The sequence below is a fragment of the Muntiacus reevesi genome, chromosome X (assembly GCF_963930625.1).
Source record: "Muntiacus reevesi chromosome X, mMunRee1.1, whole genome shotgun sequence".
In the NCBI taxonomy this organism is placed as follows: domain Eukaryota; kingdom Metazoa; phylum Chordata; class Mammalia; order Artiodactyla; family Cervidae; genus Muntiacus; species Muntiacus reevesi.
The window spans coordinates 142,207,017-142,233,169 of NC_089271.1; the positions used below are offsets into that span (position 1 = coordinate 142,207,017).

Sequence of the window (26,153 nt, forward strand, 5' to 3'; positions counted from 1 at the left end):
GAAAAAAAGAAAACTGCTACTTAAAAAAAATATATGTATATATATATATGGGCTTCCCTATTGGCTCAGCAGGTAAAGAATCTGCCTGCAATGCAGGAGATGCAGGAGACCCAGTTTTGATCCCTAGATTGAGAAGATCCCCTGGAGGAGGGCATGGCAACCCACTCCAGTATTCTTGCCTGGAAATCCCCATGGAGAGAGGAGCCTGGTGGGCTACAGTCCATGGGGTTGCAAAGAGTCAGACATGACTGAAGTGACTTAGCACGACCACACACACACATACACTGTGTGTATGTATATATATATGTGTGTGTGTGTGTGTGTGTATATATATATATATATATATATATATATATATATATATATATATATTTGTTTAGAAGCATATATAGTATGAAGAATAAGTCCCAGGGAAATCCAGAGAGAGAGAAACAGATAGAGGAGATGATCTCTTCAGTCCCTCCCCAAGTGCGGTAAGGATGTTGTCCCAGCAGACTTGCTGGGCCTTGTTGGTCAAGAACTGAAGACATAGAGCCACAGAGCATGCTGAATTGCGTGACTTCAGAGGCTTCCCTGGTGGCTCAGCTGGTAAAGAATCCACTTGCAATGCAGGAGACCCCAGTTTGATTGCTGGGTTGGGAAGATCCCCTGGAGGAGTGCGTGGCAACCCACTCCAGTCTTCTGGTCTGGAGAATTCCATGGACTGTATAGTTCATGGGGTTGCAAAGAGCTGGCCACAACTGAGCGACTTTCACTTTCAGAGGAGATTAGAAAGAAAACCCGTTTAAAAGAGAAATTATCTGAGTAAAATATGTTGTCTATTTCTCCCTTATTTTCTTCTCTTGCCAGTTTGAAGAAGACATTTTTAACCTGGCTACTATGGGATTCTGGGATAAAGCCCAGTCTCAACGACCAAAAAATGAAACAAAAACACATTCTCTCCCAAACTAAAGTAGCTCTCAATAAGAGGTTAGTTACCATTATATTTTCATTTCATTCATTGTATCTTTCCCCAAAATAATAATAACATATTCATTATCATCACATACTGCTGTTCCTGATAATAATATTCATGATGAGTAAGAATCCACCTAAATTCTTTTTTAAATGTATGTTTCCATTTACTTGTTGTTGGGAAGTTCAAATTTTAGAAGAAATAAGCAAATTCTGAGGGATGTCATTTATAAACGAACCATAACAAGCTAGGTTTTGGGATCAGCACAGTCATTCTAATTTTTCATACTTTCTACCCTGGCTTCTTGCAGTGGTTCCTGAAATACCACCAGATCCTCACTTACCTGATCAACAATGCCCCAAAAGGCACTACAGACTAAAGTAAGAAAGTGGTGAGACCAGAGGCTGCACTGTTAGCAAAGGGTGATTCCAAGATACCAGGTTTCACTTGGGTCCCCAAGAAATCCAGACTGCTCCCCTCACAAGCACATTTATAAAACATTCTAATTCACTGAAGGTTGGCTAATAACTGAAACAGTGCTCCATTTGTATTTTGCATGAAGCAGGTCCTGTCATCATGCTCCAGAGAGCCCAAGAATTAAAGTAGCTACCAAAAAAGGCTAGATGGTTTCGATTTTCTGATGCCTAAATCAGCATCAAACTCTGGCTGCCATTTTCATTCACTCATTTATCGGGTATTTATTGAGCACTTATAGGTACAAGGCAGTTTCATGTGCTAATTTTATAGGAGTGAACAAGGAAAACACAATTTCTGCTCTCATGGAGTTTCCATTTGGTGATAGGCTGTCAGGAAGGAGAGTGACAATGGTGAGGTGGTCTGTGGGTGTAAGTGCCAATGCCACTCACCCCATTCATTTCCAAAGCATTGGTCCTCTTGCTGTGGGAGGTGAATTCTGGGACTTAATAGGACAATGGCAAAACGACCATGCTGGGGTACCCTGAGTTTACTAAAAGATGACAAACTGATTCCAAGACTCCCTTGGGGTTTGTGTCTTCCAATAGGTAGTGAGTTCCTTGAAGCAAGAACTATACCTAGTTTATTTTTGTACACCCAATACTTAGCATAGTAGAGGTGCCCAATAAATGTTGAATGAATCAATGAAGATTTTTAAAAATACCATACAAGGTGGGAGTCTGTGCCTTTTCTAGGCTGGTTCAGGCTTCCCTCTCCTCCTTAGTACAGACCCTTTGGCTTCAAAGTGACCCTTAGGCTGACGGTTGAGTGTCTGAGCACCAATCTATCAAGGGGATATGGAATGAGTCCTGAGGGGTCGCTATCTGGACTGGTACTCATGACTACAACTCTGATAAACAAAGACACACACACATTACACACTTCAAAGAAGTATTTGAGCAAAATGGTACAGATGTTTGGTGGCTCAGTGGGATGGCTAGAACTGCTCGGTTGATGGGATACTGAGTTGGTGGAGGTAAGCCTAGGAGACAGTAGAATAAGGCTCATGCCCAACTTTTTTACTTACTTCAACACCTGTGCAACTGTATTTGGTCCAAACCATTCGCCAATTGATTTCCCTTCTCCTACGCCCATCTGTGCTGTTTTCATGTGGAAAAAATAAACATGTTAGTGAAACATCTTCCAACAAACCACAAACTCCTAATTTTTTGCATAAATAATTAAGTAGATAGATGACTTAGTGGAGCCACATATAAAGCAGGGGACAAGAAAAGTGAGTACAGGGATTTTCTTGGTGCCCCAGGGGCTGAGACTCTGAGCTCCCAATGCAGGTGACCTGGGTTCAATTCCTAGTCAGGGAACTGACGCAACTAAGTTCACATGCCACAACTAAAAGATTCCACATGCTGAAACGAAACATCCCACATGATATAAAATATTTTAAATTAAAAAAAAAAGAAAAGCAAGTACAGGCAAAGTAAGCTGAATTTCACAGTGTTTCTTTCCTCTTAATTGGACTATGCAACAGAGAGACAGTCTTTAAACTACTCATGTGACCTTACCCATTTGATGGATAGAGTAGCAACAGTCTTTTCTATCTAAGAAGCACTGTAGGATTTGTTGGTATTCTTTGGGTTGTTCTTTCTGTTTCTCCCATTTCCAGTCTTTTTAGGGAAAAAAAAAGAGTTAAAATCATGTTTATAACCATTTGTTATCTCTGCAGCCTTACTCTGACTATGAGGTTAGAAGGAAAACAAAGGCATTACATCTAGAAAGTGGGAATGATCAGGTCAGAATATTCCCAAGTATCTTTAATATTGATGACCAAGACATCTGGAAACAGATTTCTTTCAGAGACTCAGTGAGTGTAAAGTAAAAACACGACAAGAAGTTGACCAAGAAATTGACTTTGCCCATGAGCTGGAGTTGGATAAATATTACTTGAAAACAGTAACACAAGGCCTTTCTGGTCAGCTACTCAGTGACCAGGATGTCACCTCAAAACCCAGCAGTATATCCATGTCTCACTCAGACACTGTAGTGTCTCACGTCCACACAAACACCAATGACTTTGGTTTGTATATTTCAGCAGAACTGTCAAGAGTCTCACGGGGGGGGGGGGGGGGGGTGAGGGGAAGTGCTATCCTGACACACCAGTATTTCCAGGGGAATAAACACAATTTGCAACTAAGAAGGCTTTTTAAAGAAATGCACACTGCCATTTTTTACATAGCCTTTTTAAATGGCCATACTGAACTTTGGAAAAACAAATACCTTTGCTATCAGGTGTTGAAGCAAACACCTTATGACCAAAACTAAAATAATTACACCTGTAGAGATCTGATCTGTGCCTCAGGCACAGCCCCCAGTTCCACAGAGGCTGCTTATGACTTGCTGAGGACAACTCTGAAAAAACTCTCATTGTCACCTCTGTGGACAGGACACACTGTTCCCATTCCCGCAGCTCTAGGAATTCTGTCTAATGGGACAGATTTCTGAGACTTAGTTGGCTTCCAAGACAGAAATTTCTCTCCTGAGGTTTTAGAAAGTGTTTGAATTCACAAGTGAAATCTACTGGAAGGCAAAGGCCATTATCTCCAGTCTTTAGTTCTCTTTGCTTTTGTATTTCTGAAACCAAATGTTTAAACTTTATATCTAGCAGTCTTCAGAGGATAAACAGCATCCAACTGTTTTTCACCAGCTACTGAACTGTCTGACTCTGGGGGAAATCTTGATTAGCTGGCTGAAGGTAATGGCAACCGACTCCAGTATTCTTGCCTGGAGAATCCCAGGGATGGGGAAGCCTGGTGGGCTGCCGTCTATGGGGTTGCACAGAGTCGGACACGACTGAAGCGACTTAGCAGCAGCATGTACCACTAAATATTTACTGATGACAATGATAAGTCAACTAACACTCCACCTCAACTGCAAAATAACCAAAAAGGAAATGCTCCAAAATACTTTATAAAATCACATCTTCTTACTCGAATATCTTAGCCATGAGATCTATTTCCACATTCTTCCTGCTACTTGCTTTTACACAAAAACAGTTGAGACTGCTGATTGTGGGGAAAACTCCCCAGTTTGCTCTCCACAAAACTCATTTCCAGAAGAATCATCTTGAAGTGTTTCATAAATGAGAAAGTAAAAACAGTAAGAATGGATCTGTTCCAAAAAAAAAAAAAAGAATGGATCTGTTCCAAGAAGTATGTGTACAGTAGAGAAATTACTGAACAAGAAGACAGAAGACCTGCATTCTATTCCCAAATCAATGACTCTTGCTGTTCAGCCTGGAGCAAGTCACCTTATTTCCTGAGCCTCAATTTCCTCATCTATTAAACAGAAATTTCACCCTTGATAGTATACTTCCCAGGTTGGATGCATGAGACAAGTGCTCAGGGCTGGTGCACTGGGAAGACCCAGAGGGATGGGATGGGGAGGGAGGCGGGAGAGGGGATTGGAATGGGGAACACATGTAAATCCATGGCTGATTCATGTCAATGTATGGCAAAAACCACTACAATAGCCTCTAATAGCCTCACACTAATTAGCCTCCAACTAATAAAAATAAATGACAAAAAAACACAGAAATTATGATACTACCCAGGGGACGCAGGCACGGGACATTCTAAACCCTGAAAAAAGGCATGAAGCCCTAAAGCCTCCCCAGACTCTTCTCTAGTCTTCTCTGGTAGCTGCAGGAGGATGTGTGAGGTTGTACAGTCAGGGAAAGGGAGTCGGTTTTTGTACCTCTGAATCTCAAGGAGTAACAGCTGAAGATTTCAGCAGCCCAATCTCATCCAAGGTGGCCTTTCATCCCCTCATCCCCAAGGCAAACCAGACCTTCACCAACTTCCTGAACTGGCATCTAACCAAGGTCAGCCCATGGGGAAGCATGCACATGACTTAAGAAAGCAAGACTCAAGTGTTCCAACAATGATTACTGGAAGGTTCTAATTTTAAGATAGTGTGTACTTTTTATTATTTAAAAAATTTTGCAAGCTTTATTTAAGTATGACTGACAAAAATTGAATATATTTAGCTTAAACAGCATGATTTTTAAAAGGCTATATGATGTGATAATTTAATAAACCTATACATTGTGAAGTGATTATCATAATCTACTTAATTAACACATCTATCACTTCACATAGTTACTTTTTCTTTTTTTAAACTTTATTTTTATTTTTTAATTAATTTATTGGAATATAGTTGCTTTACAATGTTGTGTTGGGAAGTTCTTAATAAAGCAGCCTCCTGAGAAAACTAATTTAAGGATTCCTTCATTATCAAGTGGACCTCATCAGTGAACCCAAACCAAAATAGCACTGGCTCCCTCATTAGGCACTTCCTTTAGGTCACTGACATCTTTCGCCAGGCAAATATTTTAAATGAGGTCAAAAAACAAGCTCACCACCACAACCTTCTTCCTGCTCCTTTTGTTATCTGACCTGTTTAAGAACTCACGTGAACAATAGTGAAGATGGAAACTCTATGATACACTTGACTCAATGTTCAGTTCTATCCCAGGAAAATAATTCTCTGGCTTAGTGAGTCACAAGGAAATGCCAGCTGTTTCCTTCTCATGAGAGGGTTTGTTGACTTGTCAGCCCCACCACTTGGGCTCTCTCTGTAAGAGAGCACTTCAGGATCTGCAGCTCTGTTCCCTTTAGCACCAAGGTTAAACCACCAGCAGTAAATGCGACTGCAGAGGTCTCCGAGACAGAACAAATTTAACTTACCCCTTCCCAAGTGTCTGCAGATAAGGGCTTGAGCCAGCATCATCTGTCCACAGCGTAGCATACATCCCCAGCCAGCATCTGACGAAGGGCCTGTTCCCCCTGTTGGCAAAAGGGATGAGAATGAACGTGAGTTCATTAAATTGCCCTTTCCTGAAACATCAGCATATTGGAGAATCATACAATATAGATAGGCACACATACTCAGAATAGAGAGGCAAGAGATAAAGCCAGATATCAAACAAGATTTGTTACAGGGTGGAACTTGCAAAGATAATGCTGAGTTAACCAAAACGGGTTCTATGACCTAAGGCAAAACAAACAAATGAACAAAACCTGCCCTGTATGTTTTCTGCTTAGAGACATCCAGGTATGCATTCAATTTTGGTAGATGACTGACTACCATGTATGACTACCAACACTTAATCCATGCCATGTCATCATCTGCCTGACCAAATCTGGCTTTTCATAGCTCACTTCCAGAGGAGGGCTATCTTATCTGAGTTAAGGAATAAATGCTACCAAAGTTGATCATCAGTATGGTCAAGGAAATCTGGAAGGCTCTTGACCATTCTGAATGGTCTGAATGGTAAGGAGAATGTAAAATAGAGGAAAGAGTCCTAGGTTAGGCATCAGAAGACCAGTCTCTAGTTACCTACTCTAAGTCTCATCTGTAAACTGGAGATAATAGCATATACCTTCCCTACTATCAGTGGATATTATAAGAATTAAATGAGAGAGTATCTATAAAAGTATTCTACCACTCATTCAAGATGATGTAAATATTTGGTATGATGAGTATGGTCATAATGTTGTTGTTTAGTCACTAAGTGGACTCTGCAATTCCATGGACTGGGGCCTACCAGGCTTCTCTGTCCATGGGATTATCCTGGCAAAAATATTGGAATGAGCAGCCATTTCCTCCTCCAGGGGATCCTCCTGACCCAGGAATTGAACCCGTGTCTCCTGCGTTGGCAGGTGGATTCTTTACCACTGAGCCACCAGGGAAGCCCTAATATAAAATACTATTAATAAATTAGAAATATACTATATTTTTAAAAGGCACAAAACCAGTTAATAAGACAATAGGTTCCATTTGAAGAACACTTGCTGTAACAAAAATCCTATATACATGGCCGGGGCGGGGGGCGGTGCTCAATATTCTTTTTCAAAGTACTTTGAAGTGAGACAACTTGGATGGCAGAGGAGACATTATGCTTTCATTGCCTCTCCCAACACAGAAGTGGAAAAGTATGCTATAAGCATGGTCTCACAAGATTAACCATAAACGACATCATCAACCATGTAAGACAAGTGGGCCAAGATGGCTGCTCCTTTCCTTTTGTTGTGGGGACTGAAGGAGAGTTGCTACAGCAAGATGAGGAGAGTTGAGCCAACTTGTCAGCTGGAAGTGGAGTCTGTTGTCTCTTGCTAATGGTGGGATTATAGGCCAGATTAGTATGGAAACATGCAATGAAGCCCACATAAAGAAGGGATCATCTCTTTCAAAACACTGTCAGAGTTGAATTGCAAATGTTTTCAAATCTTGCAAAGATCTCTTCATCCAGAAAAAGTTAACAGTTTAGAATTACTGAGTAGTAAAGATTGTTCTTTTGTGTATTTCGCTCAGGTACTTCCTATGGAGAGCAAAAAAATAAAAAGTCTGTGTGAACTTCATTTTTCACACTTATCAGAAAGATAGATTTCACTCCAGTTATTAGGTCCAGTCCCAAAACAAAATCAGTCAGACAGGTTTCCTCTAGGAGAATAGCTTCCACCAAGTGAGTTTGGTGATCCTTTTCTATAGGACCACAAGATCAGAAAGAAGTAACCTGTTTGCAAACATTTTACAAATTTTCTCTGGAGGGATCCTATTCACTTAGCTCAATAAACTATCCTTTTTTCTAGACAGCAGCTAGTACTCCTAACTGACTAGAATTAGCTCCAAGGATATCCACTATAATTCATTTCTCAGTGGCAAAGTGTTTTCCTATCATAGGAAAGGGAAAAAAAAAGCAAGAGAATTATTTTCTTTCCTTCAAGGTACAGTCATCTTTAATAATCAAATAACTCCATAAAGCAGTGGATTGTATCAAATTAAAAGTTTGACTGTTTTGTTGCTCTTAGACTTAAAACAATATCTCTAGTGCCCAAACATTTGGAGGTGGGCTCAAAAGTAAACCAGCATTACACATTAACACCATGGAACCATACATGCTGAGGCACATCAGCAATGAAACTTCTGTATGAAGCATAAGACTTAATCAACTACTCCCCCAAACTAAATTCTTCACCATAGTGAGTTGTTAATTCTGAGGTTTCCGTGATATCACTTATAACCTCAGGAAAGCTATCTACAAGGAAGAAAGCACAGTATAACAAATGATATACCTACCAATTGGTGAAAATTTCCTCCTGTATGTAAACCATAGACGAGCACTTATATCAGACAACAGCTTAGATTTTTCTGTAATTAAATGTGAAATTAAAATTAAATCACCGTATCCCATCTAAAGATATCTGTCTTTGATTTCTGAGCCAGGGGCAAACTCAATTACAAATAACCAGTCATTTCCATTGTTATGAGACTAAGGGAAATTCATAGGAAACCCAATCTCATTTTAGCCAAATAATTTCAGTATTTCCTCCCACCTATATTTTGACCAGAGCTACTGGCTACAATGATGCTGAGTGGCTCCTATCTCCTCACTGAGCTCCATAGCCCCAGCAGGTACTTAACACTGAGATCACGTGGCCAAAAGACAAGGACTAAGAAAAGCAAGGATCCTGGGTAACCTATTGACAAGGCAGTCAGCCCCTGCCTGATGGTTGGCTGGATCTCTCACTAGCATCCACGGTCTGTTACATAAAACGAGGGATAGGTTGTTGGCATGTGTGTAGGCACATAAACTAAAAAGATGTCCCTGCTAAGCAAATGAAGTGTGTAAGAAATTTATCAATACTACCTAGTGCACTGGCATTTGTAATCTAAATGGAGATATAACATTACAAATGTTTTCATTATTTTTTTCAAAGCATGCTTTCCTGTATATATTTTACAGCGTAAATTTACTTCAGGGGCCACAAATATGGCTTCCACATGTCCATCTGTACTTAGATATGCTTCTGTCTTTCTTAGTCTTCTCTCTCACCCTTCTCAACAACACATCTATATTTGTAATTCTGTACAGAATTTACAGTCATTGCACTTTAAAAGAAGAAAAGGAAATTCAGTGTTAACCATTACTCTCTATTTTCTCTTCTGCCTTTCCTTTGAACAAATCAGAAAGCTGAGCTGTCTGGATTTTTCTTCCCCTTCATGTCGCCAGTGCCTAGCACAGTATGGGAAGCAGACGTAAAATGGTCAAGAGTAAGACTTCTGGAGTCATGCTCTGCCTGGGTTTGAGCCCTGATTCTGCTGCTTATCAGCTGTGTGGCCTTGTTACTTAACTTCTCTGAGCTTCAGTTTCCTCATCTATATAATGGGGAGAATAATTGCACCTACTTCACAGAGATATGAGTATTCAACAAGATAATACTACATGGAAAGCAGTAGGTTACATGGTACAGTACACAGTAAACCTGAGGTAAATGTTAGCTATTATTTTATCCCCTTGTCTCAAATGCTCACGCCCCTCACTCCTTCCTCTAATATTCTCTATGTCTTCTGGCTTGCCTATAAGCTAGAACGGCTGGGGAAAGTTGTATAGACATTTTTTAAAGATTTATTTATTTATTGGCTATAGTGGGTCTTCAATGCTCTGTGTAGGCTTTCTCTAGCTGTGGCAAGTGGGGGCTACTCTTCATTGTTGTGTGCGGGCTTCTCAATGGCTTCTCTTGTTGTGAAGCATAGGCTCTAAGCACGTGAGCTCAGTAATTATGGCATGTGAGCTCTAGAGCACAGGTGCATGGGCTTAGCTGCTCTGTGGTATGTGGGATCTTCCTGGACCAGGGGTGAAACCTGTGTCCCCTGCATTGGCAGGCAGATTCTTAACCACTGGACCACCAGGGAAGCCCTAGACTTTTTAATAAGAGTTTCACCTTGAAAGGGCTTTTCCAACTTAACATTTGAAACTGGGCATATTTGGCAACTTGGGGATCCCTGTTGTCAGGGAATGCACAACTAGAGGAGACCACCTGCAGTCCCCCTCCTGTTAATTACTGGCAAAAGGAGTTAAGATCCAGAAAGTGACTGATCCAACGTAGAAGAGTCTGAATACAAAAGGTATCCTAACTGTTAGCACTAGGTGCTCTCCACTATTCAGGATTCTCCAATCAAAAGGATGAAGCCAGACTCAAATGGAGTTAGAAGATCCTAACTTCTTCTCTTGCCTTTTATTTATTTATTTGTTTTTGGCTGTGCTGGGTCTTTGTTGCTGCGTGGGCTTTTCTCTAGGTGCGGTGAGCGGGGGCTACTCTCTAGTTGCAGAGCACAGGCTCCAGGGCACACTGGCTTCAGTAGTTGTGGCATGTGGACTCAGTAGTTGTGGCTTCCAGGCCGTAGAGCACAGGCTCAGTAGCTGGAGTGCACAAGCTTAGTTGCTCAGCAGCATGTGTGATCTTCCTGGATCACAGATTGAACCCATGTCTCCTACATTGGCAGGTGGACTCTCTACCACTGAGCCACCAGGGAAGCCCCCTCTCTTGCCTTTTGGTCAGCTTCTTCCTGTCCCTCCCTCCATGCTAGGGCCTCCAAAGAGGATCTCTCTTCAGACACAAAACTCAGAGCTCCCTCTTTCCAAGTTCAGGTTTTATCTATGTGCGGGGTTGTTAGCACTTTCAGGTTAAAAGGTCTTTCTCAATCTATAAGAATGTAATGGTAAGGAAGAGAAAGCCAAGCCTCCTTTCCATCTAGCTGCAGTGGCTAAGAGTTCTGTACAAAACCAGAACAAACTGAGACAGTACCACAGTCAGCAAAAGCTCTAAAACGATAAGACTTCTCAGTGTCAGACTGTTTCTGACAGCCATGGGCTGTTTAGAAGTCCCTTGGGTGGCAGTGTTTTTCATCTAGACAGAAAAGGACATGAGAGGAATGAGAAGTACGTAGTCATCAAAGACTAGATACTGGTTAGTAATACCTGGAGCTGGTCCATGTTTTTTGAAACCCGAGGCTTATAGAATTGGGGGGTTCTCCTTTAAGGAAAAAAAATATGACTTTTTCAAACTGTACAAATACCTATGATCATGTGAACACACTGCTAGGGCCTCAGAAGGGTCCTTGCATGCAAGAAAGGGGCTGGAGGCTTAAACTCCTCTGGCTGTAAAGTAAATCTGCCTAGCAGTAGCATTAACCCCTTATCAACCCAAGAAGGAAAACAGGGTAGGACTTTGACCTCGGGCACCCACCTCATTTGGGTTCTCACAGACAAATGCAACCAAACCTTACCCGTTTTAAGAAGATGCTGTTTTCCCAAGATCCATACCAGCTCATCTGTATCTGGAAACTCTTCTAGGTAGTCAGCAAAAATAGTAATCTGGTTTTCATACTTGGATAAAACTGAAAAGGAAAGAAACTTAAGCAAAATGTAATACAGGGGACTTGCTTCTATGATTTATTAATTATTACCTTTGTCCTGAAGGTAAAAATTAGATTTTTTTTAGATTCACCACTGGAATCTAATGGAAGCAAATCCTCCTGCTTGAGAAATGAAGACACTTATGGGGCCTCAAAATCTTTTAAGAGAGGGATTTCCTTTTGACCACCTGTTTAGACCTTCCTTTCATCATGGTCCCATTTGGCACCATCTCTGAGTGACGTTTTGGTCACAATTACATCAAACCTTTTTTTTCCAATGGGGCTTTCTTTGTAAACAGCCATTTTCTAGCTTGTCCTAGTGTGAGTGTAGTACAAGGTGACACAATAGTACCTGCATACCTGACCCCTTTCCATGTCTAATCAGACTCCAGGGATTAATGTGAGGTTTCTAGCAGCCAGTGGCTTAGAAGGGGGCTATGACAAGCCTGAAACACTATATATACAGCTCTGAAAATGTAATATTTTAGCTGGAAGTCCAGATGTTTTATCAGTAAGTTAGTGTTTTATTCACTTACAACTTCTGCAAAGAAGAATCTTGAAGCAACTGATAAATAGAACTTGTTCTTGGGATTCGCAAATGACCATGGTTATCTATCAACAGAAAGGAACTGAACAAAATACAATTAAATCTCATAAGTTCATAGGCCACACTCTCAGAACTTATGTCCAGGTAATGTGGGATGAGTTAAAATTCACTTCTGTACCGCCTGCGGGGAAAGGATCTGCTAAAAGACTCAAGATTGACTTGTGAAGGGAAGGATCTTATCACAAAAGTTTCAAGTACTGACTCGGCCAAAAAGTTAATTCGGATTTTTCCATATGATGTTGTGAGAAAACCTGAACAAACCTTTTGGCCAAGCCAGTAATTTTCTGAGAGAAAGAATATCATAGGTGGTAAATAAGTTTCTAAGCCAGCCCAGAAAAATCTACCTTAACCTATAAGCAGAAAAATGAAATTGTTAGTATATTTCATAGTTTATAGTGCTGTTTCAATGACAAATCATCACATTTCAAGTTCAAAGCTGAGACAACCGAGCACACATCTTATCATCTCAGCAATTGGAGGCTCCTAGATCCTACAGAGAGGGGAGCTCAGAGCCAGGAGGGGCCATTTTGTGCAGCTACTAGTGGCTGCAAGGGCTCTCCCAGATCAGCCCCTAAGAGCGCCAAGGGAATAGTTCCCTATAAAAAATATCATTGCGGGATGTGTTTAGCTCACTTGAAAGGACAAATTGCTTTTTCTGGCTTTGTTTTCTAAGGCAGGAGCATGCTGTTTTCATAGAAATAAATGGTCTTTCATAGAAATAAATAGATGAATCTTATCTGATCATGAAAACATACTACTCTGTTGGAGGCTGACATTATACTTTGTATAATTTGTATACATTGAAGTCATAATTTGTTTGAAGTGATAATTTTAGAAACACAGCTACCCGGGAATACTGCTCTTCTTGAAATATGTGACAGAAGTTCAGTCTCTCAGGGATTTAGGGAGCCTTTCTCTCAAGATGTTTTCATCATTAGGGTCACAGCCATGGCGCTATTTCCAATGTACAGAAGTTAGAAATGAGACAGCCATTTCATTCCCCAGTGAAAACTTATCACTGCCAAATCTGCCAGGGAGCTTGTGTCACAGTCTTAGCCTTTCTGCCCCTGGCCGCAGCCCCTGGCCCATGCTCAGGAAATAGCAGGCTAAAAATGATCATCCAGGTCAGGCCATCCCCAGGAGGTGGTGGACAGAGGTGGCGTAAATCACACTGTGTACCTTCCCACCCTATTCTCCACCCCTCACAGGCAAGAGAAATCAGGTTAAAACAAACATCCAGTGCAGCCTAGAAAAGGGGGACAGAGGGGAGGGGTGAGTCAGAAAAATAAGCAATTTGAGAGAAGTGTTGGAAAGGGGCAACCTCTCTGGCATTCCCCTGGTAGGGATGAGGAAGGTGGTATTGGATGAATGTACAGCATGTATGCATATAAGCCTTGGGTCTTTTTTTAGCACTGGCTGAAAAAAAAATTCTCTATTGCCAACCCTGTCTCAGTGAGTCATTGCCCAGTTATCTGGTCAAATTAGTACAGCTCCTTACAGACTGTGAGAACTGCACTGCTTCATTTGAGATGGCTCTGACCAAAATGATAGCCAACGAATTTTCCTTTTGCTCTTACACCCCTCACCCACAGGCCAGGAAAAAGGGCAATTACAATTTCTATTCTTCCAGAGTCTCCTCTTAGGAAATAGACTCCAAGAATGCAGTGTGTCAGCCCATAACCAGCCTGAGTTGAAAGCTACAGGGATGAAACAAAAGAAAGCCAGACCAGAAGATGAGATTAACAGAAGTACAGAGCGATAACATGAGAAGAGTGTATAAAAGGGAGTCTGGGGAGGAAAGAGGACTTGATCTTCCACAAGAACTCAGAAAGATGAAGAAGCCAACTGGGTTGTGGCTGAGGTGCAGAAGTGAAATGGCATTTCCAAACAAATCACTTCTCACTAACACCAATCCTTCTGAAAGAAATTTTCATAAACTACTTTTGTCTTACCTTAAAATTAACAAACAAGACATCAGACTTATATGGGCTCCTTGCCCTTTCAACCTGTTTAAAGACATAGGAACTATATAGGCAGAGCTACAAACATTGCAGCTTGGTGGACCAAGAATCAGCTTCAATAAGGTCTGATGGGCAACAGGCTTCACTCTGTTCCATTCTACTTTAATAATCATTAAAAAGACTGAAGTCTCTGCTGGGTTAGCTTAGTAGTCAAATAATAACTGAGAAAGAGATTTCCATAAGATCCTGGGACCAAAAAGTCTCTCAGTCATGGCCAAGACGCTCTGTGTACATGCTAGGGCATGCCTTCAACACTCAGCCAGGCAGTTGATTAACTCTGCCTTAGTCTTCCCTTTCTGCTTATACAGAGCTCAAGGTCAGCCAGAGTGAGAGCTGAGGGCCTTCTCAGGTCTTTCCTGAGCATGTACATAGCCTTGAGACTGCACACATCCCTGAACAGGCATGTGGTCCTCTAGGTTCCCAAGAATATGCCTGAACTTTTCAAACAAATTTGTTGTTTTCCCAACAAATATATTATTCTTCAGCTTTACCTTTCAAACTTTTTTGTTATCTACTCCTCAAATAGCTGTGAAGTTAATCAGTTGCCTCTAATAGTTTTCCAGAAAAGCCCCCCCCAACCCAGAGAGGGGGAGTCTATCTGCACCTCCAAGTCAGGACAAATAAAGTTTTACATGTGGGGTTTTCTGGGGAATCGCCAGACAGATCAAATAATGACAGTTCTCTAGAAATGAGGATTTACAGGAGTTTCAAACCTGTTCCGCATCCTCCAGGGGTTACCAGGTTGCTGGCTTTCCCTATGGTTGCAAGCTGTGAATTCTCAAGGCCACTGCAAAGCTGGAGAGCAAAAGATGGGTATAGCACAAGTGAAAATGCCACAAAGCTGACTATTATAAGGCAGTCATTTTTCATGAATAAATGAATATTCCACAGATTGGTGCAAACCTTTGGTTAATTTCCAGAGTGCTGCAAAAGTTGGTTCTGATCATTTGTGCCAATTCTTTTCATTTCTATTATGGGTAGAATATTCAGAAGTCTTCACTCTGCCATTTTTGCTGATGACTTACTTGAATAATTTGCTTTCCAGTGATTGACTACATTTGTAAGGGTTATTTTGTAAAATGGCAAGTAAATGAAAAAAATCACTTTAAATAACAGACTTTCTAATAGCACTTAACACAGCTTGTACATCAAGTCTCCTAGATTCTGTGGGGTTTTTTTCCCCACAAACAATAAAAAGACTCTAAAGGGAAATCAAAAGGTCACAGAGTCTCAGGACCAGAAAAAGCCTGAGACACCACAGAGTATCTTGCTTGTGAAAAAAAAAAGTGAAAGTGTTAGTCGTTCAGTCATGTCCAACTCTTTGTGACTCCATGGACTATAGCCCGCCAGGCTCCTCTGTCCATGAGATTCTCCAGCAAGAATACTGGAGTGGGTTGCTACTTCCTCCTCCAGGGGATCTTCCCAATCCAGGGATCGAACCTGGGTCTCTTGCATTGCAGGCAGGTTGTTTACCATCTGAGCCACCAGGGAAGCCCATACCATTTATAGTTATTGTAAAATATTGACTATGTTCCCTGTTCTGTACTATATGTACTTGCAGCTTATTACAAAGTACTTTGCGCCTCTTAACCCATTACCCTTATCTTCCCCTTCCCACCTTTCTCTCCCCACTAGTAACCACTCACTTTTTCTCTGTCAGTCTGTTTCCTTTTTGGTATATTTACTAGTTTAATATACACACATTCAACATATTGTCAGGTCACACCTTCAAAATTATGAGAAAATGGTCACAGGAGACAGGTATGGTAAGGGCTGAATATACATTGATATATTCATTCCATCAACTTTTACACAGTACCTACTATGTGCTAAGGGGGCTTCCCAGGTGGTGCTACTAGTAAAGAAACCACCTGCCAATGCAAGAGACCTAAGAGATGTGGGTTCGATCCCTGGGTTGGGAAGATTCCCTGGAGGAGGGCATGGCAACCCACTCCAGTATTCTAGCCTGCAGAATCCCATGGACAGAGGAGCCAGGTGGGCATAGGGTCGCAAAGAGTCGGACACGACTGAAGCAACTTAGCACGCATATACGCACTATATGCTAAGCACAATGGAAAAGACATCACTGAGATGTAGCCTCCATCGTCCAAAGCATTTAATCTAGTAGAGAGGATAGGTCTGAAAACAAACAATAAGTACTATAAGAAAGGAAAGTGAGAGAAAAGAGATCAAGATGGTGGAGTAAGAAGAAGTGTAGACTACTCCCGCCACAAATGCATCAAAAATACATCTACACATGGAACAATTCTCACTGAAACTAACTGGAAACTGGCAGAAGCACTCCTGTTGTAAGAACAATCCACATGTAATCCAGTAGGAAGGGAAGAAAAGTAATTAAGTCAAGACCTGTGCCCTTGGGAGGGGAATCAGAAGAAAAGGGAGGTTGCAAAGGTGGGGAGCCATCAGGTCAAGCCACAGACTGGGTGTCCCAGACCTGGGGTCCTATGTAGAGGAGACAAGCCCCCTTGGCTGGCCGGAGGACTGGACTCCACTCGTGAGGAGGGCATGCACTGGCTGTCTTTGAGGCAGGGCAGAAAAAGATCTGCTCTGAGCCCGCTGGGTTTCCAACAACCAGCTAGCCATGTACCCCAGCCCAAAGTAGCGAGCAACACTCCCATCCTGTCCATTTCATGTCATGGCACAGCAATTGGATCTGGGAAGCCATAACCAGGGAAAGGACTTGACCATGGGACACAGAGTGACCAAGTCCCAGGGTAATGCCTGAGTGGGGCAGCAATAGCCATTGCTGACACCTACTCAAACAGCAACCCCCAGAAGTCACCCAGATCTCAGATGGCAGCCCCCCCCCACAGCTCGTCCCCCACCTTGATACACACAGAGTGATCACAAAGCCCCCGCCGGCCGTATGCAGCAGTTCCACAACAGGGCAGGGACAGCTAGGGCTGGGGACAGTGATCAGCTGTGAGAGACAAAGGAGAACTGCCCCTGAGGCAAGGCAGAGAGAGGTCTGCCCCAGCAGCTCTGGGTTTCCTGTGACCATTTTGCCATGCCCGCCAGCCTGAGACGAGTGAATACTCTGGTCCTGCTCAACCCATGCCATAGTGCTGAACTGGATCTGGGGTGCCCACGACAGAGGAAAAGATTCAACCATAGGACACAGAGGTCTGAGTAGAACTTTCTTAGCTCTTACTGAAGCAGTGCCTCAGAACCCCCCAGATGTCTGACAGCAGCCACTGTACCACACTGACCTCCTAATAGACGTGGAGAGTTCACACAGGCACCGTCTTTCCTGTAGATAGGTTCCATAACAGGGCAGGGGTGGTGAAGGCTGTGAGGGACAAAGGGGATCTGCACCAGAAGCTATGTCTGAGTGAAGCCGCGGACAGGCAGTCAGCACATGGGGCCCCACTTGCTTTAGCATTCCCCTTCTCTGGGGCAAAGGTCCTAGTGTGAGGAGAAGAGAAAAACAGAGTCAGCTCAGGCCCCACCCCTGAGAGGGTGGTGACAGCCACTGAGCAGAGAGGAAGTCCCATCTCACACTCACCACCAGCTCTAGCGGCTCTGTCTCCAGTCACACCCATTACCTAGGTGATAGTGGCCAGTGCACTGAGGAAAGATGTGACTTGTGTGCATATCAAATCCAGCTCTCCCACCAAAGGCATTGAGCACACACAGTCTGTATAGAGATGGTTCCACCGAGAATGACTTGTGTTCACATCAAATCTAGCTCTCACACCAAATACACTGGGCACACACAGTAGAGAGATGGTTCCACTGAAAAATATACTTTCAAGACTGCAGTAGACAACTGTTTCACCTAAACTCATAGAGGCAAGAAAGTCAAGCAAAATGAAAAGGCAGAGTAACTACTCTCAATTGAAAGAGCAAGAGAAAATCCCTGAAAAATAATGAAAGAGAAAGAAAACAGATTTAAAAAAAGAAATAAAAAAATTTACAAGATAACAAATTCAAAACATTGGTAATAAAAATGTTAACTGAATTAGGGAAAACAATGATGTAATCAGAGAACATTTCAGCAAGGAACTAGAAAATATAAAGAAGACCCAGTCAGAAATGAATAATTCAATAGCTGAAATAAAAGACACACTAGAAGGAATGAACAGCAGACAAAGTAATACAGAGGAACACGTAAGTGATCTAGAAGTCAGAAAAATGGAAAACAACCAATCAGAACAGCAATAAGAAAAGCAAATTAAAAAAAAATAATAAAGCAATTGAAGATATTCCTGGGATAACATTAAACATCCAAACTTTTGCATTATATGGGTTCCAGAAGGAGAAGAGAGAGAAAGGAAGATAAAAAATGTATTTGAAGAAATTATGCCTGAAAACTCCCAAACCTAAAGAAGGAAAAAGATATACGAGTATAGGAATCACACAGGATCCCAAATAAGATAAATTCAAAGAGACCCACACCAACATTTATCATATTAAAATGGCAAAAGTGAATGATAAAGACAGGATTCTAAAGGCAGCAGGAGAAAAACAAGAGTCATTTGCAAGGCAACTTCCATAAGGCTATCAGCTGATTTCTCTGCAGAAACCTTGCAGGCCAGAAAGGAGTGAAATGATATATTTAAAGTGCTAAAAGGTAAAAACTTGCAACCTACGACAATCTACCCAGAAAATTATCATTTAGAAGGAGAAATAAAGAACTTCTCAGATAAACAAAAATTAAAAGAGTTTCTCAGTACTAAATGTACAATAAAAGAAAAGCTGAAGGGTCTTTTCTAAATGGAAAAGTAGTAAGAATCTACAGTAAAGGGAAAATCCCACTAGGAAAGGCAAATATGTAGTAAGGACTGGGGTCAAACACTTAAATAAGCCAGTATGTAAATTAAAAGACAAAAAAATTGTATAAGCAATTATATCTACAATAAACAGTAAAGGGATAATACTGACGATGTAGACTATGATATGACATCAAGAACACAAAATGATTAAAAAATGGTAAAAACTAATTTTGATTTAAAAATGAGCAGACCTGAATAGACTTTTTTTCCAAAGATGGCTAACAGCTATATGACAAGATACTCGACATCACTAATTATCAGAGAAATGCAAATCAAAGTAACAAGGAGATATGATCTCACACCTGTCAGAATGGCTATTATCAAAAAGCCTACAAATAACAAATGTTGGAAACAATGTGAAGAAAAGAGAACCTGTGTACACTGCTGGTGGGAAGGTAAATTTGTGCAGCCACTATGGAGAACAGTATGGAGGTTCCTCAATAAATTAAAAACAGAACTACCACATGATCCAGCAATGCTACTCCTGATAATATACTCAGAAAAAATGAAAACACTAAAAAAGATACATACACCCCAAAATTCATAGCAGCACTATGTACAATAGCCAAGATATGGAAGCAACCCAAGAGCCCATCAACAGCTGAATAAAGATGTGGTATATATACATACATATAAATATATATATATATATATGTATATATATATATATATATACACACAATGGAATACTACTTGGTCATAAAAAGGATGAAATACTGCCATTTGCAGCAACATGGATAGACCTAGAAAATACTATGTTTAGTGAAATAAGTGAGATAAATACAAATGCAGTATGATATCACTTATATGTGCAATATAAAAAATAATAATGCAAATATATATGTAAAACAGAAACAGACTTAGAGATAAAGAAAACAAATTAATGGTTACCAAAGGGGAGAGAGGAGAGAAGGGCAAATTAGGGGTATGGGATTAAGAGATAAAAACTACTATGTATAAGATAGAGAAGCAACAAGTATATATTGCATATAGCAAAGGAGATTATAGCTATCATCTTGTAGTAGCTTTTAATAGAGTATAAGCTGTAAAAATATTGAATCACAGTGCTGTATACCTGAAACTAATATTATAAATCGACTACATTTCAATTTAAAAAAGGCAAGTGATGTGGGAGGCAACAAATGATTAATTTGGGGATGAAAGGACCTTCAACAACCTTGAAAAGGTAGCATTAAAGCTGAGCCTCAGGACTTCCCTGACAGTCCAGTGCTTAAGACTCTGTGCTTCCCAGCCAGTGGGAATTTGCTGTATGATACAGCTCAAGCCCAGTGCTCTATGACAACCTAGAGGGGTGGGATGGAGTGGGAGGTAGGAGGGAAGTTCAAGAGGGAGGGGACACATGTGTACCTGATTCATGTTGATGTATGGCAGAAATCAATACAATATTGTAAAGTAACTATCCTTCAACTAAAAATTAATAAATTTAAAAACTAAAAATATTAAAAAAGACTCAATGCTCCCACTGCAGGGAGCACAGGTTTGGTGCCTAGTCAGGGAACTGACATCCTACATGCCAAGCAGTGTGGCCAAAAATTAAAAAAAAAAAAAAAAAGTGGAACCTTAGTGAAAAAAAGATTTTAAAAAAGTGGGATAGGGGAAGGGAAGAAACTCCTGGTTGGGGGAACACCAAAAGGATTTGGCAAGCATGTGGGATGGGTCTAGGAAAAGTGAGACAGAGAGTAAAAAATAACTTGCATTTTTCAAGTGTAATGAAATGGTAGCAGAAAACACATAGTGGTGGGGGGTAGGGGGATAATAATCTTGATCCAGCCAGAACATGTTGGATTCATGGATTTGCTTGACAAAAGAATGAGAGGTTATAAAAAATGCAGAGGAAAATCAACCTGCACAGGGGTCACGTAGAGGTGCCTGGTAGATGGCAGGTTGATTAGCAGAGCTGAGGAAGGCAGGAGGAATCCAGAAGAATAAAACTCAGCCTAAAATGTACCTTCATCCCCTTCCTCCTGGGTCCATGTAGTATCCTGGTCTTCTCAGCCTCTGCTCGTCTGTGCATAGGCCCTGCCCCCATTTTCATTTCTCTTCCTCCCAGTGCCCTGCTTTTCTGACAACCAAGAATTTTGAAAATAAAGAACTAGATAGCAATTCTTAGCATTTCACAGGGGATTTTCACGTTCAAAACTGCAAGTTTCCTTGAATTTATTCAGCGAGTCACACCTTAGTGATGCTGGGTTGTCAAAGAATGCCAAAGACTTGAATGATTTCTCTACAGACCAGTGTAAACTCTGACACCCTAAGAAAAGAATCTTGTCATTTTTAGACTTAGGCTAGAAAATCTTAGCCAAAGAGTTATTCAGCTAAAGTTTATGACTTTTTAAGATTCTACTGAACTGACTAGTATTGGTGGTGGTACAAGACAGGAATCTGCACCTGACAGATTTCAGGATGAGTCGGCAGAGATAACCAGTCCAGTTGTCAAGGGAACCATTGCTAAGTGATAAGACCCTTTGGTTTTCAGCTAGAAAAAGGAACTGGACCATAGAAATTTGGCCCCTCAAAATACAACATTTCTCAAAGATTTCAGTCAGTTCATCTTATTGTCAACAATGGTAGAATCAAATGCAATTTAAAAATGGACTCTTTCTGGTTTTCTTTAAAGTGACAAGTTTGAAAAGCTTATCATCTTGTAAAGTATATTTTGTTTGTTTTTTACACTTAGGGACAGATTATTGCCTGCTGTTTGCTACCTGAAACACCTTTAGATACACCCATGAGGAAATGGAATTCCATGTACAAATGGGTCAGGAATGCACTTACCACAGAGACTACTGAATCTCTAGATGGCTGCCTCTTTCTGCTTTTGATACGGTAACTCTGATCTTTTTGAACAGATGCATTTTTCAGAAGAATAAAAAGATGCCACTTTTATAATGGTTATCTTTGTTGATAAGGCATATAAAGAGGGTAGCATATTGGAGGGAGGAGGAGGGAAAGAGCAAAAGTATTTGGTCACTTTATAATTCAAGATTTGAGGCAAATTCCACAAACTGAGGTGAGAATCACCTTGATTCTTCATCAGTGGGTTTTGTTGTCCTTAAGAATCAACCTGTTTTTATGGAAAGCATGGCTGTATTCCCAAGGAAGACCATTTCACATTAGTGCCAGTGTCACATCATCCAGTGGGTCCACAGCAAGCTTCCATTGTATGTATCTTTAATTTTGGACAGTATCCAAACCAAAAAGCAGCAATATTCAAATACAGAGCCCATGTTTCATGTAGGAAGCAAGACAATATGACAATATTTAGTAAGAATGAGTGTGTCAAATGTTTTTTCTCTAACATTAAAAAGAAAAACATTGGGAGTGGCTTTTATTTTGTCATGGTGAAGAAAAGGTGGAGTCATTCCATATCCCTCCTGAAAATAGCTCTAGCTTAAGAATCCTAAAATGTAAGTTCTAGTCCCACTCTGCCACTAACTAGCTATGTGGCCTTGGAAAACTTACTGCACTTCTTTGGGCCTTGATTCTCCATCTATAAAATGGCAAGCACATGTTTTCAAACAGCACAGCATAACTCATCAGTTGGTTGTGTGTATTTAAACTGGATTGAAATATAAAATTTATTTATCATTGTATTCTTGGATTAAAGAAGTTGGAATATCACTGGTCTAGACCTATGCTATCCAATACGGTAACCACATGCAGCTGCCTACATTTAAATTAATTCAAGTTAAACACAACTAAAAATTAAGTTAGTTGCATTAGCCACATTTCAAGTACTCAACAGCCACATGTGCTAGTGGCTACCATACTGGACAGCACAGTTGTAGAATAGTTTTGTCATCACAGTTCTATTGCAGTCCTATTCTAACAGTGTTTCTATGATTCTTCTGGAGGTGACGGTAGGGTAGGTTGTTAGTAGGGGTACTCCAAGCTCTTAGAAAAGAAGATAGGTTCACTTGTCTCTTTCTTAAGAGATTCTGTGTGAATTTCTAAATAAATGAGCCAGCAATTGTTTATTAAGTTCCATACTTGGTTCTGTGAGAAATACAGGGGAAACATCCTCATACACATTCACTAAATGTTAAATGAACAAGCAAAGGCATCATAAAGTCATAATCTAGTTAAACACATGAACCTTAGGTAAAAGGAAAGAGCTAAAAATAAAAGGTAATGTACACAGGCAAGTGTTGATAATAACTAATTACTGTCAAAAATTCAGAAGTGGGGGAAGTCCCCGAGTACTGGAGTCATCAGGGAAGATTTCAAGGGGGATGTAGGATGTGAACTGGTCCCTAAATTACCGATTGGTCCCTAAATGAGCAGAGATGAGTGTGGAGAATATTCCAGATGAGAGGAACACCTCATGTGCACGTCAGAGATGGGGACAGGTTCCAGAGAATACTGAGCAATGAGATTAAATAGGTGGCTTGGGACTGGATTGTAGAGAGTGGAAAGCAAGCAGTTGCATCTACGTCTCAGTAAAGCCATTAACAGTGTTCAGAGTGCTTTCACATGATCCTGTGACAGCCCCTTGAGATAGCCATGGCAAGGATCATTACTTTCATGACCTTCTGTTGAGTCTCAGGTGATATGACTTGTCCAGGGTTATATAGTTAATGAACAGTATAATCAGGGTTCAAACTGAGTTAATCTTATTCTCCATTCAGTATTCTTTCCACTATCTCTTGCTGCTATGATAAAAGCTGGATGTAAGGCACTAGAGAGAGGGAGACCAAGGAGAAAGTTGTAATATTCCAGGCATGAAGTGTTGAAGGCCTGGCCTAAGGTGGCAAGAAACCAGATACTCTGATTATATAACATCCTATAAAGCAGACTGACAATGCAATACCCACTGTTTATAGGGGAGACTAAGAGTAGACAGTCTGAGGTTCGAACAGTGTAGTTATTTTTAACTGCAAATGATCTAAACTACCCCCAAAGGAATAAATATTAACAATATAATTCATATACCGTGTCTGGATTTTCCCAGACAGCTGAAGGCAATGTTTTGGACACGGTTGCTAAGCAAACAACACTTTATATGTCTATGCATATTTATGAACCATTTCTGACTTGATAGTGTTTCTCTCCCCTGTCAATTTCAATGTTCATCTCTCAGAACTAATCAGTCATAAGATTTCTTACCTCATCTACATTTCCAATGAGAAAGGACTAGTGCAAAAATGTCAAGGAGCTACAGGCCTTGGAGTTTTTCCACACTATTTAGTAAAACTAATTATTAGCTTAGCAATTAATTACCTAATAATGATTTACTAAGAAAACACTAAAGTACACCTTTGCCAGACTAATCTTAAAGAATTTCTCCACCCATGTCGCTAAGCTGCTCAGAAACTTCCATGGACTTCTAAGATTGCTCCAATGGATAGGAATCAAACACAAATTCATCGACCTGGCATTTGAGACCCTCTCCAAAATGGCCACGTCCTACGTTTCTAATTGTTCCCCACTGCTCATTATGAGATCTACTCTTTTCAGACAATATAAACCACATGATATATGGGAGACTCTTTGCTCATTCATGTCCTACTTTCACTTAATTCCTACTTCAAATACAGGTGGCTTCCCAGGTGGCTCAGTGGTAAAGAATCCACCTACCAATGCAGGAAATGCAGGAGACACAGGTTCGATTCCTGGTTCAGGAAGATCCCCCAGAGACGATCCCCACTCCAATATTCTTGCCTGGGAAATCCCATCGACAGAGCAGCCTGGCAGGCTGTAGTCCATGGGGTCACAAGGAGTTGGACATGACTTAGCAACTGAGCATGCATGCCTACCTCAAATACTACCTTCTCTATGAACATTTCTTCCTCAATCTTCCCACCAAAAGAAGCACTTGCTCCTTCCTCTAAGCCTCTATATATAGTCCTTTATTTATATCTCCTTTATGGCACTGGGCACTTTGTACTTTAGGTTATTGTTGTTTGCAGGCATGTCGTCTCTCTGCTATTGGAATGTACTCCCATCTCAGCCCATTTAGTGTTCATCTCTGTATCCCCTATAGCTCTGATCATAATGCCCTGCAGTAGGTTTTCCCCTAAGGGCCTTCAAATGTTTATTGAATGAATGGGGACACTGACTAAAGTCCAAAAACTGGTTTATATGTCCATCTAAACAATGATTTAATAATCCTTTACTGAGTGCCCTTCATATGACCAGAACTGGGCTAGGCCCTGGGGACAGTGACATATTTTAAGCAATGCCAAGTCTAATGGAAAGAGAAAGAAAAGGAGAGTTCATTTTGATACAGTATGGTCAGTATCTGCACGTGGGGCTAGGGCAGAACAGCAAAGGGTCGTGTAAGTCAGTCTAGGGTCCAGAGAAGGCTTTGGGGAGAAAGGCGATGGCAGGATTTATCCTTAAAGGATGAAAGTTGAGCATATTGGGCAGAGGAAGGATGTTCCAGGTCGAGGAGAAACTTGTACCAAATCACTGAGGGCTGAGAGACTGGAAGAGTGATGCCACATGGAGACCATCAAAGGTTGAGGTTAATGGGGCACACACAGGGCTGGGAGATACTGGCCTTAGAAGCCTTGGTAAAAATTCTGGGTTTAACCCAGGCTTCATGGAGCCCCTGAAGGGTTTCAAAGACATCCAAGAGGAAGTCTAGGTATTTCACTATTTGCAGAATACAAGCAGTGCAGCAAATAATTGCCTGTAATGTAGGTTGTTTTTTTTTTTTTTTAACATTCATTATTAAATTAAATTCAGTTAAGAAACAAAATGAAATAGAAAAGCTCAAAAACTTTCTTTGTCAAGGAAGGGGTTAAGGTGAGTCTCTGTTTTACCACACATTCAGTGGTACAGCACAACTGGAAAAACTTTGAATTCTTCCCAGAAACAGTACTCTTCATTTGGAGCACTTTTCCAGTTTTCTCCTCTGTTTACAGCCATCTCACCCGCTTCCCAGACCACAGGAATTTTCCCCACACCCTTTCAACATCACACTTCATTAGTAAATGTTGCTAGCAGACATATGATGTTTAAAAATTCTTTACCTTCAAGGTAATGTAAAATTATACTGCCAGACTGAACTTTTTTGGATTACATAAAATTATATGTGTACCTTCACTTTCAAAACAAAA

General features: G+C 40.8%; 1 protein-coding gene across 4 annotated transcripts in view; it reads right to left on the minus strand.

Moving 5' to 3' along the window:
* Positions 1–26,153, minus strand: part of ATG4A (autophagy related 4A cysteine peptidase) — a 76,329-nt gene that overhangs the window by 22,630 nt on the left and 27,546 nt on the right. Inside the window, exons 2-7 of one of the 4 annotated variants that reach the window (XM_065914836.1) lie at positions 17,503–17,698; positions 11,516–11,626; positions 8,525–8,596; positions 6,133–6,231; positions 2,953–3,054; positions 2,457–2,529 (exon numbers count right to left, since the gene is read on the minus strand). In XM_065914836.1, the coding sequence (XP_065770908.1) occupies positions 2,457–2,529; positions 2,953–3,054; positions 6,133–6,231; positions 8,525–8,596; positions 11,516–11,626; positions 17,503–17,560 (515 nt within the window). In that variant the 5' untranslated portion in view covers positions 17,561–17,698. The remainder of the gene's footprint in view (positions 1–2,456; positions 2,530–2,952; positions 3,055–6,132; positions 6,232–8,524; positions 8,597–11,515; positions 11,627–17,502; positions 17,699–26,153) is intronic. The other 3 variants (XM_065914838.1, XM_065914837.1, XM_065914839.1) reach the window with 3 other exon arrangements.